This window comes from Taudactylus pleione, unplaced genomic scaffold, assembly GCF_031769625.1.
Source record: "Taudactylus pleione unplaced genomic scaffold, aTauple2 ptg000678l, whole genome shotgun sequence".
Lineage (NCBI taxonomy): Eukaryota > Metazoa > Chordata > Amphibia > Anura > Myobatrachidae > Taudactylus > Taudactylus pleione.
The window spans coordinates 4,052,928-4,068,358 of record NW_028285080.1 but is presented as its reverse complement, the minus strand read 5'-3'; the positions used below and the strand labels follow the sequence as shown (position 1 = coordinate 4,068,358).

The 15,431-nt window shown below is 45.5% G+C and overlaps 1 protein-coding gene across 1 annotated transcript in view; it reads right to left on the bottom strand.

Moving 5' to 3' along the window:
• Nucleotides 1–891: 891 nt before the first annotated feature.
• The window catches only part of BMP5 (bone morphogenetic protein 5), a 246,546-nt gene continuing 232,006 nt past the window's right edge, over nucleotides 892–15,431 (bottom strand). Inside the window, exon 7 of the mRNA XM_088455931.1 lies at nucleotides 892–1,671. Coding sequence (XP_088312057.1) covers nucleotides 1,522–1,671 — 150 coding nt within the window. The 3' untranslated portion in view covers nucleotides 892–1,521. The remainder of the gene's footprint in view (nucleotides 1,672–15,431) is intronic.

Genomic DNA, 15,431 nt, shown 5'->3' with positions numbered 1-15,431 from the left:
GCCCTTTAACTCTTAAGCTAGATACGCACTATGGGCTCTATTTACTACAATCCGCATATTGAATGCGGATTGTAGTGTGATATTACCGAGTGAATTCGCATTGCGAATTCAGGCAATATCACAGGGATTTACTATAAATCCCTTGCAGGGACAGAGCTTGCGATAAAGCTCTGTCCCTGCGGATCCTATCCGCACTCTAGTCGCGGTATTTTCGGAAAAAATACCACGACTAAGAGCCCGCGCATGCGCCGACTGACCACCGCTACTACCCCCCATGACGCTAAGCCCCGCCCCTGGCACTAAGCCCCGCCCCCGTGATCGCGGATCCCCGCGACCCCCCCTCCCCCCCGCCCCGTGACCCCCCCCTCCCTTCATTACACTTACCTGCATCCTCCTGGCCTCCGGTGATCTTCTCCGGGCTTCCCGATCAGGTGATCTCCCATACTGCACTGGGGCCCGATCACCTGATGACCGGGCCCCAGTGTACTATGGGAGACCAGCTGACCGGAGAGGAGCCATCACCGGAGGCCCGATCACCGGTCCCTGGATTCAGGTAAGTAAAAAAAAAATGTTTAATTTTTTTTTTCTTTTTTTTACAGCAATCAGCTTGCGGTCTGCTTAGACCACATAGCTGATTACTGGTACTGGCTCCCTCCTCTGCTCTCCCCGTTAGAGCAGAGTGGGAGCCCGGTAACCGGGGGAGACCCTGGATAACGCCACCTCCAGGTGGCGTTATTATCACAGGGCTTCCCCCGGTATTTTTTTTACAATTTATTTTTAGTAACTATGGTCGGATCACATTTCCCATTACAATTATGGGAAATGTGATCTGCTTTACTAAAAATAAGTGATACTGGGGGTTGGAGTAGAATTTTACTAATTCTACTCCAATTGCCCTGTAATAACTACTGGTGAAACTAAAATAATGTGAAAAGGGTGTGAAAACACCCTTTTTCACTTTATTTTAGTAAAAATAATGTTAATAAATAGAGCCCTATAAGATTTACAGTATCTGTCCAATCTGGCTGGTTGGAACGAAAATCTGTTAATGTATGGGAGCAAATGACAATCGACAATTTGTTCCCAAACACTGGAAGTTCAGACAAATTGGTTAAATTTGTTTGATTTAACCAAATTGTCTAAACGATCGTTAGTGTGTACCTAGCTTAGTGCCAAATTGCCTATATCTTTGCACTTTGCAAATTTCGCACTCTATTACATTTGGGCCTATATATCAGGTAAACGCAAACGGTTGCTTATAGTAAAAGTATGTTGTTTCATCCTGGTTGATTTAAATATAGGGTTTGGTGTTTCATTTAAATGGTGTATAACAAATTCTGTCACTAGGGTACACTTAGTTATTGCAACATTATATCAAAATAAATTACAAAATTCTAATATATACATAACACTGTACACATAAATGTATATTATGATGAATATTGGAAATGAATTTTTCCTATCTGAATCACTGCATGTCATTATGTATCTTAGAATGCTATATATGAGACTAGTTTTAATTCAATGACAGCCACATGACCGAACAACCATATTTCTATACTTTTTTAAAATAACATTAGCGCTGTCATCAAAATACAACACAGAGATGGCATTTAGTTTTGTTGGTGCACAGCACGGCTTCGGGACATGTTCAGGAAACATCAAGTGGACCTGTTGTGAGAAAATATTTTATTGACATATTTTCTTGAAGGTGAAATGAATACTGAAAGGTGTGTTTTAAAATTCCAAGTGGGGAATCTGCTATGACATATAGATACTCAAAATGTAAAAGGAATTTAGTCAACAAAACCCGTTATTTATATTCTGAACAAAGACTTTAAAGTCATTGTTTAAGGTGGATCAGATGAATATATAAATATAAACCAATAAAATAAAGGAGATGAAGGACAACCTTGTGGGACTATGTTTCACATGCCTTTGGCACTTTGTTTAAAAATGTGTTCTAATGCTATTCAAGTACTTTTTTCAACATCCATAGATTCCGAATACCAATCTAATTTATTTTAGTGAGAAGATTTTTCAACATTGAGACACTGAGCACTATACCAGTAAAGATAACCTATTTTGGATGTTTTCACAATGTGTGTTCCCAGAAAGCAAGCACACACATATACAGCCATGGCCAAAAGTTTTGAGAATGACACAAATATTGGTTTTCACAAAGTTTGATGCTTCAGTGTTTTTAGACCTTTTTGTCAGATGTTACTATGGTATACTGAAGTAAAATTACAAGCATTTCATAAGTGGCAAAGGCTTTTATTGACAATTACATTACTTTTATGCAAAGAGTCAATATTTGCAGTGTTGACCCTTCTTTTTTAAGACCTCTGCAATTAGCCATGGCATGCTGTCAACCAATTTCTGGGCCACATACCAGAGCCGGATTAAGGGGGGAGCACAAGGGGTTCGTGCCCCCGGGCCCCTTTCACTTAGGGGCCCCCCTCTCTCTGAAGCCCCACCAGCCTTTGATCGCAGCTACAATGTTTATTAAAGAGCTGCGATCTGAAAGAGATTGAGGAGAGGAATTATGGAGGCGGAGTCCGAGTAGGGGGCGGGACTACATGGCACTGCCTGAAGTCAGGGCCTGGAGGCAGGAGCAGCATGTATGAGAGAACTGAGGGGAGGAGCAGCAACTGCAGAGTTTAAGGTAAGCTCTGCCACATACTGACTGATGGCCGCCCATTCTTGCCTAATCAATGCTTGGAGTTTGTCAGAATTTGTTGGTTTTTTTGTTTGTCCACCCGCCTCTTGAGGATTGACCACAAGTTCTCAATGGGATTAAGGTCTGTGGAGTTTCCTGGCCATGGACCCAAATTTCGATGTTTTGTTCCCCGACCCACTTAGTTATCACTTTTGCCTTATGGCAAGGTGCTCCATCATGCTGGAAAATGCATTGTTCATCACCATACTGTTCTTGGATGGTTGGAAGAAGTTGTCCTTGGAGGATGTTTTGGTACCATTCTTTATTCATGGCTGTGTTCTTAGGCAAAATTGTGAGTGAGCCCACTCCCTTGGCTGAGAAGCAACCCCACACATGAATGGTCTCAGGATGCTTTACTGTTGGCATGACACAGGACTGATGGTAGCGCTCACCTTTCCTTCTCCGGACAAGCGTTTTCCAGATGCCCCAAACAATCTGAAAGGGGATTCATCAGAGAAAATAACTTTACCCCAGTCCTCAGCAGTCCAATCCCTGTATCTTTTGCAGAATATAAATCTGTCCTTGATGTTTTCCTGGAGAGAAGTGGCTTCTTTGTTGCCTTTCATGACACCAGGCCATTCTCCAAAAGTCTTCACCTCACTGTGCATGAAGATGCACTCACACCTGCCTGTTGCCATTCCTGAGCAAGATTTGCACTGATGGTGCCCCGATCCCGCAGCTGAATCAACTTTAGAAGATGTCCTGGCGCTTGCTGGACATTCTTGGGTGCCCTGAAGCCTTCTTCACAACTATTGAACCTCTCTTCTTGAAGATCTTGATGATCTGATTAATGGTTGATTTAGGTGCAATCTTATTAGCAGCAATATCCTTGCCTGTGAAGCCCTTTTTGTGCAAAGCAATGATGACTGCTCGTGTTTCCTTGCAGGTAACCATGGTTAACAGAGGAAGAACAAAGATTTCAAGTTCCACCCTCCTTTTAAAGCTTCCAGTCTGTTATTCTAACTCAATCAGCATGATAGAGTGATCTCCAGCCTTGTTCCTGTCAACACTCTCACCTGTGTTAACGAGAGAATCACTAACATGATGTCAGCTTGTTCCTATTGTGGCAGTGTTGAAATGCAGTGGAAATGTTGTTTTTGGCATTCAGACCCGCTCACTAGGAAGCGTTCGCATGCAGACAGCCAATGTTTGCGTTCTGTGCATGCGTACGCATCACAGTGCTTGTGCACGAACCAGTGTGAGCGATCGGCAAGCATTCGCTCGCCGTGCATAGACTGCCTGGCTGAATGAGTGACAGGAGAAGCCATTTGTGGGTGGTGACAGGGGCTGGCCACTAGAAACGAAGGAGTGGAGGTGCGAACGCAGGTGTGCCCGAGCGTCTTAACACCATTTCAGAGGCGTGCATAATAAAGAGGCAACATTATAGTACACGTCACTTGGCTGAATTTTACACTGAAGTGCTAGCAGTGCTTGCGGTAGGCCACGGGGAGACTGTCACTGTGACAGAGCTGCACCGCACTTGTAATGGGCCCCTTGTAGAGAGCAACATGACGTCATGCCGCCACATGGCAGCGTAGTGTGCAAACAGTGCTGGGGCTGGACACCACAGTGGAGGAGAGGGGGACAAGAGTCTCCACCCGTGTTTGGGGAAGGATCATAGGTGCTGGCGGCCATCTTCATGTTCCTCCCGGCCGTCCATCACCCTGTTAATCAAGTCCCTTCTGGCCCTGGGATGACTGGCCTGCTGATAAGTTGTTAACAAACAGTCAGGTGTCAGTGACAGACTGACAGTGTGTTGCAGTAACTGATGTGTCTGAGTCTGACTTAGAGGCACTGGGCTTTTAATGGTGTGGTTTTACTTTTATATATTACCCCTCTTTGTGTGAGACATTCTGAGACTGCTGTGTGTATGAGAGATAATGGGTGACTGCTGTGTGAGTGAGAGAGAATGGGTGACTGCTGTATGTGTGTGAGAGAGAATGGTTGACTACTGTGTGTGAGAGAGAATGGGTGACTGCTGTGTGTGCATGAGAGAGAATGGGTGACTGCTGCATGTGTGCATGTGAGAGAATGGGTAACTGCTGTGTGCATGTGAGAGAGAATGGGTGGCTGATGTGTGTGAGAGAATGGGTGACTGATGTGTGTGCATGTGAGAGAATGGGTGACTGCTGTGTGTGCATGTGAGAGAATGGGTGACTGCTGTGTGTGCATGTGAGAGAATGGGTGACTGCAGTGTGTGAGAGAGAGAATGGGTGACTGCTGTGTGTGCATGAGAGAGAATGGGTGACTGCTGTGTGTGCATGTGAGAGAATGGGTGACTGCAGTGTGTGTGAGAGAGAATGGGTGACTGCAGTGTGTGAGAGAGAGAATGGGTGACTGCTGTGTGTGCATGAGAGAGAATGGGTGACTGCTGTGTGTGCATGTGAGAGAATGGGTGACTGCAGTGTGTGTGAGAGAGAATGGGTGACTGCAGTGTGTGAGAGAGAGAATGGGTGACTGCTGTGTGTGCATGAGAGAGAATGGGTGACTGCTGTGTGTGCATGTGAGAGAATGGGTGACTGCAGTGTGTGTGAGAGAGAATGGGTGACTGCAGTGTGTGAGAGAGAGAATGGGTGACTGATGTGTGTGCATGAGAGAGAATGGGTGACTGCTGTGTGTGCATGTGAGAGAATGGGTGACTGCAGTGTGTGAGAGAGAGAATGGGTGACTGCTGTGTGTGAGAGAGAGAATTGGTGACTGATGTGTGTGCATGTGAGAGAATGGGTGACTGCAGGGCCGAAACTAGGATATCTGTCACCCGATGCAAGGCAGCAATTTTGCGCCCCCTCCCTTCCTGTATTTGGAGTTTGTCCTTGCTCCTCCATAAGGCAGTGCACTACTCAGACGTCACTGGTATAGTGACTTACATTATTCCACACAGCATAATGCCCATTACACATTATGCCACACACTGTAATGCCTATTACCAAAGTGCCACTTAAATATTTGCCCAACACCATTTTATACCCCACAGTAAGACTTCTAATTACTTTAAAATTACCTGCTCATTGTCAAGGGTTTTATGCTCATTACCATTTCCATGCTCATTGCCAGGAGTTACATGCTCGTTGCCATGGGGTTTCATGCTTGTTGCCAGGGGGTTTATGCTCGTTGCCAGGGGTTACATGCTCATAGCCATGGGGTTACATGCTCGTTGCCAGGGGGTTTATGCTCGTTGCCAGGGGTTACATGCTCGTTGCCATGGGATTTATGCTCGTTGCCAGGGGTTACATGCTCGTTGAGATGGGGTATCATGCACATTGCCAGGGGGGTTTATGCTCGTTGCCAGAGGGTTTATGCTCATTGCCAGGGGTTTTCACTGGAGAAGATGTCTTCTCCCGGCAACGCCAGCGTTCCCGGTGCCGGGAATGCTGTGTTCATTGCGCTAGCCTAACAGACACTAGAGGTCAAGTAGGATATCTAGAATCTGTCTCCTCCTAGGCGGCGGCCATTTTTGGATGGCCGTTTTCAGCAGAGTTCATGCGGACGGCTAGTCCGCATGGAATCTGCTGAAAACGGCCATCCAAAAATGGCCACCTCCAAGGAGGAGACAGACACTAGAGGGCCAGTAAGGACCTCTAGCATTTGTCTTCTCTTTGGTGGCGGCCATTTTTGGATGGCCGTTTTCTGAATCTGCAGCCCCCCAAGCCACCTCGAGTCAGCTTTTTTCACCTCCTGCAATCCGGCACCCGGTGCACATGCACCTCTAGCCCCCCCCTAGTTGCGGCCCTGGGTGACTGCTGTGTGTGAGAGATAAAATGGGTGACTGATGTGTGTGCATGTGAGAGAATGGGTGACTGCTGTGTTTGAGAGAGAATGAGTGACTGCTATGTGCATGTTAGAGAGAATGGGTGACTGCGGTGTGCGTGTGAGAGAATAGGTGACTGATGTGTGTGCATGAGAGAGAATGGATGACTGCTACGTGTGTGCATGTGAGAGAGAATCGGTGACTGATGTGTGTGCATAAGAGAGAATGGGTGACTGCTGCTTGTGTGCATGTGAGAGAGAATCGGTGACTGATGTGTGTGTATGTAAGTGAGTATGGGCTCTATTTACTACAATCCGCATATTGAATGCAGATTGTAGTGTGATATTAACGACTGAATTCGCATTGCGAATTCAGGCAATATCACAGGGATTTACTATAAATCCCTTGCAGGGACAGAGCTTGCGATAAAGCTCTGTCCCTGCGGATCCTATCCGCACTCTAGTCGTGGTATTTTCGGAAAAAATACCGCGACTAAGAGCCTGCGCATGCGCCGACTGACCACCGCTACTACCCCGCCACCGACGCTAAGCCCTGCCCCCCGGCGCTAAGCCCCGCCCCCCACGATCGCGGACCCACGCGACCCCCCCTCCCTTCATTAGACTTACCTGCATCCTCCTGGCCTCCGGTGATCTTCTCCGGGCTTCCCGATCAGGTGATCTCCCATACTACACTGGGGCCCGATCACCTGATGACCGGGCCCCAGTGCACTGTGGGAGACCAGCTGACCGGAGAGGAGCCATCACCAGAGGCCCGATCACCGGTCCCTGGAGTCAGGTAAGTAAAAAAAAATGTTTAATTTTTTTTTTCTTTTTTTTACAGCAATCAGCTTGCGGTCTGCTTAGATCACATAGCTGATTACTGGTACTGGCTCCCGCCTCTGCTCTCCCCGTTAGAGCAGAGTGGGAGCCCGGTAACTGGGGGAGACCCTGGATAACGCCACCTCCAGGTGGCGTTATTATCACAGGGCTTCCCCCGGTATTTTTTTACAATTTATTTTTAGTAACTATGGTCGGATCACATTTCCCATTACAATTATGGGAAATGCAATCTGCTTTACTAAAAATAAGTGATACTGGGGGTTGGAGTAGAATTTTACTAATTCTACTCCAATTGCCCTGTAATAACTACAGGTGAAACTAAAATAATGTGAAAAGGGTGTGAAAACACCCTTTTTCACTTTATTTTAGTAAAAATAATGTTAATAAATAGAGCCCTAAAAGAGAATGGGTGACTGCTGTGTGTGAGAGAGAGAATGGGAGACTGATGTGTGTGAGAGAAAGAATGTGTGACTGCAGAGTGTGAGAGAGAGAATGGGTGACTGCTGTGTGTGCATGAGAGAGAATGGGTGACTGCTGCATGTGTGCATATGAGAGAGAATGAGTGACTGATGTGCGTGTGAGAGAATGGGTGACTGATGTGTGTGTATATGAGAGAGAATGGGTGACTGATGTGTGTGCATGTGAGAGAATGGGTGACTGATGTGTGTGCATGTGAGAGAATGGATGACTGCTGCATGTGTGCATGTGAGAGAGAATGAGTGACTGCTATGTGCATGTTAGAGAGAATGGGTGACTGCGGTGTGCGTGTGAGAGAATAGGTTACTGATGTGTGTGCATGAGAGAGAATGGGTGACTGCTACGTGTGTGCATGTGAGAGAGAACGGGTGACTGATGTGTGTACATAAGAGAGAATGGGTGACTGCTGCTTGTGTGCATGTGAGAGAGAATCGGTGACTGATGTGTGTGTATGTAAGTGAGTAAAAGAGAATGGGTGACTGCTGTGTGTGAGAGAGAGAATGGGAACCTGATGTGTGTGAGAGAAAGAATGTGTGACTGCAGTGTGTGTGCATGTGAGAGAGAATGGGTGACTGCTGTGTGAGAGAGAATGGGTGACTGATGTGTTTGAGAGAGAGAATTGGTGGCTGCCGTGTGTGAGAGAGAATGGGTGACTGTTATGTGAATGTTAGAGAGAATGGGTGACTGCTGTGTGTGCATGAGAGAGAATGGGTGACTGCTGCATGTGTGCATGTGAGAGAGAATGGGCGACTGATGTGTGTGTGAGAGAATGGGTGACTGATGTGTGTGTATATGAGAGAGAATGGGTGACTGATGTGTGTGTGCATGTGAGAGAGAATGGGTGACTGATGTGTGTGTGCATGTGAGAGAGAATGGGTTGTGTGTGAGAGAATGGGTGACTGATGTGTGTGCATGTGAGAGAGAATGGGTAACTGCAGTGTGTGAGAGAGAGAGAATGGGTTGTGTGTGAGAGAATGGGTGAATGATGTGTGTGCATGAGAGAGAGAATGGGTGACTGCTGTTGGTATGTGAGACAATTAATGACATGTGTGTGTGTGAGACAATGGGTGACTTCCATACACCTGCATAGTAGCCATATCTATCCTCAGTAAAAAAAAAAAAAGGCGGGTAGCTGCTTTGAGCAAGGGGTGAATAAATGCTGCACCGTATCTATTCACTGGGGAGAGATACTGCGAACATGGCCAGCAGCTCCCGGACTGCTGGGCATGCATCCAGCATGACAAAAGTGGCTCGTGGGTCCGGCTTTACTCATGAGATCATGCCCTCTAAATCTTTTTGGGTAAGCACCTTAGGCAGGTGCAACAATACACCTAGTCGTGCCAGTTAATATATTTGCTTACCAAAAAAATTTGGCTAGGGCCGACCCTGAGAGTGGTGGCTCAGGCTGCTAATGACACTGCTATTGGGGGAAGAGGAAGACATATTGGTATTGGAGACCAGGTTGATATGACACTATTATGACCATGGTGCTGTGCTGAGAGAGTGCATGGTGAGGGGTGCTGTGCTGTAATCTGTGCTATGGGGGGTGTTAGTTGAGGGATGATGTGCTGGGTGAAGGGTGCTGTGTTAGGAGAGGGGTCCTGGGTGAGAGATACTGTGTTGGGTGAGGGGGATTGTGCTGGGAGATGGGAACTGTGAAGGGAGAGCCTGTGGTGCTGTGAGCGGAGAATGTGCCCCATAGAATGCAGGTGGGGGTATAAAGGACTTTCCCCTAAATTCTGTCCTTTTTTTTCTTTAGTTACAGCAGTGTGCTGTGAGGGGAGAGGGGTGCTGTGAGGTGAGAGCCTGGGATTTTCTGCTGGGGGCACCAGCCAAAATATTGCCTAGGGCACCAAATAGACTAGGGCCTGCTCTGTATATATGTATAAATATATATACTGTCGAAGCTGAATAATTGGCTGAGACAAGTTCAGTTTAAAATTTAATCGCGAAAACGCCATTTTGCGACTGGCCTCAAGACACCATCTTGTGAATGGCAGCAAGACTCCATTTTAGAAAAGAAAGCTTACACAAGCACCATTTTGTCAAAAATACATAGTACACAATCCACAGTGCAAAATTGCTAAAAGTAGCAAATTTGCTACTCACAACGCAAAGTTGCTAAAAAGTAGCACGAACAGCTTTTTCACAATCTTCCCCAAACACCTACCGACGGTGTTTAGCAGACATAAAATAACTTTGCAACACATTAAAATCACCACAAACATATTTGAGAAGTAGCAAATTAGTGGTGTTTTCCCTGCACTTCATGTTAAACATAGGACAACGCAAAATAGCGATTTAGACGCACAGCCAGCTTTTTAGTGATCTTTCCCAAACCCATACTGGCATGCTCACACACATACACAGAAGCCTTCCAACTTAGTGCTGGTCGCTAAGTGCCCCTCAGACCCTCAAATGCACAACACAATTCAATGTCATTTCTCCCCGCATACACATTTAAAAACAAGGGTCCCGCAGCACGAAAGGAATGATTATTATTTGGTTTAATCGCAATGTCAGCATATGAAGAAATGAATGTTTTCTGTAACTATGGTTTAGTAAATGGCAAATGGACCGTGATTGGTGCCGTACTGATCTACTCTTTTCCCACAGCGTTCCGGTAGCATCGGTGAGGAGATCAGAACATGCGGCTATGAAATATGAATGATAGAGAGAATAACTTCTTGAAATGTTGTATGCCATAGTTTAGACTAGATTTATTATTCAGCGGGAAAGTGGACACAATCATGCTGTTAGAGGCTGGTTTGAGTCTTTGCACTGACCTATGAATTGTACCGTAATGGAAGAAGCAAGAAGAGGAACCAATGAGAACCTGCCAACGTATTCTATTGTATTGCTTATCCCAGTACGGGTATATATGCGAGTGCTCTGAAACGAGATGCCAGTCTGCGGTGGTCCTGTTATGCTGTTTCGACGAAGGTTTCATTACTGATGCCGGTATCTGGTCCCAGAGCGCACGCGTATGTATTGACTGTATCTTATGACCTAAATGTTTGAACAATTTAGTTTGCGCTCATTGTTAGATCATAGCGTGGTAACATCTGTACTTTTACCTGAATAATAATCTTTAGCGCGTTGGACCGCTATTCCACTGTCTTAGAGTCTTATTAATGGTATATTTAAAACACAGCGCTAATTAGCGACACCTTATGGTTTTAGGAGGTATTGGCAGGTTTTGTCTTAGAGGTTCTAGGCAGGTGAATCTTAGAGGTTTATAGGCAGGAATGCACTAAAGGTTCAGTTGCACGATTCAACAGTTGGGGGCTCGTAGGTTTATCACGTTATCTGATACACGGTAACACTCGGTCAGTTCCCTCTCAGCAAAAGGGTGGAGGCGCCTTTTGAGAGACGCATTAGTCTTTCATTACCACAGTGTTGCTGAGAGCGTACTGCCGGTTATTGTGTAGAGGAAGCGCTGATCAGAATCCAGGGACAAGGAGAGAAAAGTTATTTTCTCTCGTTGATAAAAGTTTAGAGGGAGTAGCATAATAGCGTTAAGGTAATAACACGTGGGTCTGGTCGCATCACTGTGTATGCGACTAGTCACACAATTGTGTACACGTACTTCCGGTTGTGCTGCCACGTGTTTGAACAAATCCATTGAGGTTTACATTTTTTTTTTCTATTACCAATATCTGGGTTAAACGTGTATTTTTCTGCGCAGGAAAAAAGTGTGTAACAGTGAATATTTGTTGAACAAAGTTAAGGGTATCGTATGATCCTTAAGGGCTAGGTGCAAGGGTTAGCCTAGTCGCTCGGTAAGCAGCTTTACCGTTCTATACACAGTAGCAGGTGTTCATGTTGTCTTTTGTTGTATAGAGGTGCATGAGAGTGGCCGACATATAAACTCTCATAGGCTTGGAAGTTGCCTTACTAAATCTTATCCGGGTGTGGAAGTTGCCTTTTTCAAATCTTATCCAGGTGTGGAAGTTGCCTTACTAAATCTTATCCAGGTGTGTGGGCGCCGCCGACTTAAATCGTCCGCAAGTAAGTGAAAGTATCTTGATTGTCTTTCACCGGTTTACATTTTTATTGGAAAGCGTAGGAGTTGTCCCAGAATGGGAGCCATGCAAACAGTAGAAATGTTAGGCAATGATGTGCTGCTAATGGAGGCACCGATCGGATCGGCCCGTCGTATCATGAATACCAAGTACGGTACTTATGCAATAAGGTATAGTGATTTATGGTTTAATATGACGAGGAAGAGTGTCAGACCGTTTCCCAGAATTGGTAGTTTTGATAAAAATGTGTTAGATAATGTCCGGGGTCACATCAGTTTGATGCGATCCAGAGAGAAAAAGATTAAATATTTTGAATGTTTAAAACTGTGGCAGCACGAGGGGGAAATGTGGCTGAAGGAGGTACCCGCGACGCAAGCAGGCGTCGCGGGCACAGTCTCGGGCAATGCGCCGGTGACGCTAAATAGCACCACAGATGCATCGCTTGATAGCATGCACGCACTGCAAGGTAGCGTCGCAGAAGGTAGTACAGATGGTTCACGCGCACCACCACCACCCTATGCGGATGGGGGTGTAGGTGCAGTCAATGAAAAAAAATCCCATAAAAATGTAACAAACAAATTGTACCCTCTCTTAAGCAACCTTAAAGAAAATGTTTATGATGTGGATGATGAGCCTATTGTAATGTCTGCCATTTCCCATGCTGTGCAAATGATAGATGCTGCATCACCACAATCACGGGTGGTGCCGCCATCTCCATCGGTAACAGCAAGGGAAGTGTTAACACACTCTGCACCCATAGAGGAAGTTGATAATACCATACGTAGCTGCAGCAGATTAAACCCCCAGCCAGGTAACCAGGTCAAAGGTAGCAGCGCTACCGGTCTGCATCCCATTCGGACAATAACTGTTCCAAATGGAAATGCAGATGCAAATGGTATAGTGCCCACGAGGGAAGTAGTAATGCATTGTCCTTGGACAAGAGCAGAACTAAATTCCATCATAAATGATTTCCCCGATCCCAAAAAGGAGTTAGCCAAATGTCAAAGATTTTTGAGAAATTTGGGTAGTTCACATGAGCCCACTAATAAAGATTGGCGTGTGGTGTTAAGAGCCTGTCTGCCACGCAATACCAACGTGACAAAATTTATCACGGATTGTGTATTGGATGGTGACGTCCCCTTAACAGATCAAGTAAACCAAGGTAACATTTCCAGCATAGTAACTCAATTGGGTATATATTTTCCAGTAGTAGTTAACTGGAACAAAATTTTCACAATTAAACAGAAAGAGAGTGAGACTGCAGAAGATTACTGCGATCGGGCTCTGCAGGCTATCACCCAGTACACTGGGATAGAAGATATTAAAGATAGCACTCACCACCGGGGAATGATAGTCACAGTACTTGTGGACGGTCTGAAAGAGAGTTTGAAAACTCGGGTACAGACCTCACAGCCTGGCTGGCGGGGACTTACAATAGATACCCTCATAGAAACCGCCATTGAACATGATAAGAACATCTCCAAAAAGAGAGAAGCCCAGAGCGAGAAACTGATGGCTGTCAGTATACAAGCTCTGGAGGGAATGACGGTAACATCACAGCCAACAGACACGCTTGCACTTGCACACACACCCACTGTCACTAACCCCACTCAACAACAAACGCAACTCTATCCCACTAACCCGATGCAACCACAGGTCACAGGCTATCCACCAACTTCTTATCCCCCACAATACCCTTACCCTCCCTATCCTTACCCATATCCACCACCTTTACCCTCTGCGCAAACCTCACAACACCACATGTCTTCACCCGAAACATGAACATGCTTTTTCTGTAAACAAACAGGACACTTAAGTAGAAACTGCACAGTAAAAGGAGTAGGAATCCCACATCAGGGAAAATTTAGATATCCCCATAAAGGATATGCACAAAGGCCAGCAAATGTTCAACAGGCACCAGCTCCAATTGTAGCCGTAAATGCTTTATTGGAGAATGGTAGCCAATGCTAGGGGTCAGGTCATACCTGTAGTCTACAGATAGTCAGGTTAACGGGAAGTACTAGGGAAGAACCGGTCATGATGGTTGATGTAGCTGGTACTGAATATCCTTTTCTTGTAGACATAGGGGCGACCAGGTCAGTGATGAAATCTCCCGTTAATTTACAGGTGACCAATGAGACAGTACCAACAATGGGTGTAACAGGTAAAGTGGAACGTTATCCTTTAACAAAGTCCACAGAGGTTACTATTGGGCCGTTGCATACCAGACATTCGTTCCTTCTGGCTGCTGCGGCTCCTACTAACCTACTGGGCAGAGACTTGTTATGTAAGATGGGATGTGTTATATATTGCACCCCTGATGGGGTATATTTAGATATCCCAGAGAGAATGGTATACGAGGTGCGGGATATGTTAGACACTCCTCAAAGGATAATGTATCACTCTACAGTTGTAAATGAAACCCCATCACAAGTAGACGAAATGTTGTCCCTAATTCCAGATTCCCTTTGGACTAAGGATGGACAGGACACTGGATTATTGGCAAATGTAAGCCCTGTAATGGTAAACTTAAAAAACGGTAGGCAAGCTCCAAAAATTCCCCAGTACCCACTATAACAGGAGGTAGAATTAGGGGTGTTTCCAATAATTGAGCGATTGTTACAACAAGGAATTTTAGTCCGTACAGCTAGTGTAGCCAACAGTCCCATCTTTCCAGTGAAGAAGAGTGGTGGGAGGGGCTATAGGCTGGTACAAGACCTTAGAGGTGTTAATAAGGTAGTAGAGAGCCAATTCCCCGTAGTGCCAAATCCAGCTGTCATTTTGATGCAGATCCCACCAAATGCAACCCATTTCACTGTCATTGACCTCTGTTCTGCTTTCTTCTCTGTGCCTCTCCATCCTGACTGTCAGTATCTATTCGCATTTACAAACAGATGTTTACAATACACATGGACACGATTACCCCAAGGTTTCATAGACAGCCCCAGTATCTTCTCCCAGGCATTGCACGACTGTTTACAATCTTTTCAACCTGCCAATGGATCTGTTCTAATTCAATATGTGGACGATTTATTGCTATGTTCTGACTCGTTTATGTCATGTTTGAATGATACTAAACTTTTATTACTTCATCTCTCACAAACAGGACACAAGGTGGCTAAGGACAAACTACAGCCGTGCCAATCCAGAGTAAAATATTTGGGACTCTGCCTAACCCAGGGGTTACGACACCTTACAACAGATAGCATACAAGCCATACAAAACATGACACTGCCGCAGAATCAACAGCAAATTCGTACCTTCTTAGGAATGTGTGGATATTGCCGAATGTGGATCCCAGGTTTTTCTATTTTGGCGTTACCTTTACAGGAATTAGTCTCTTCCTCAAAGCCCGATCGTGTCATACACACAGAGGAATCAGAACAGGCTTTTCTTAATCTTAAGGATAGTCTGACAAGAGCTCCTGCATTGGGAATACCTGATTATGAAAAACCTTTTGATTTGTATTGTACGGAAGCCGATGGTTGTGCTGCAGGTGTCCTTACACAAAAACATGGTGATGCCAGTAGGCCTGTAGCATACTACAGTGCCCAATTGGATACGGAAGCAAGATCACTCCCCACTTGTTTGAGAAGTGTAGCAGCTACCGCTCTATTGGT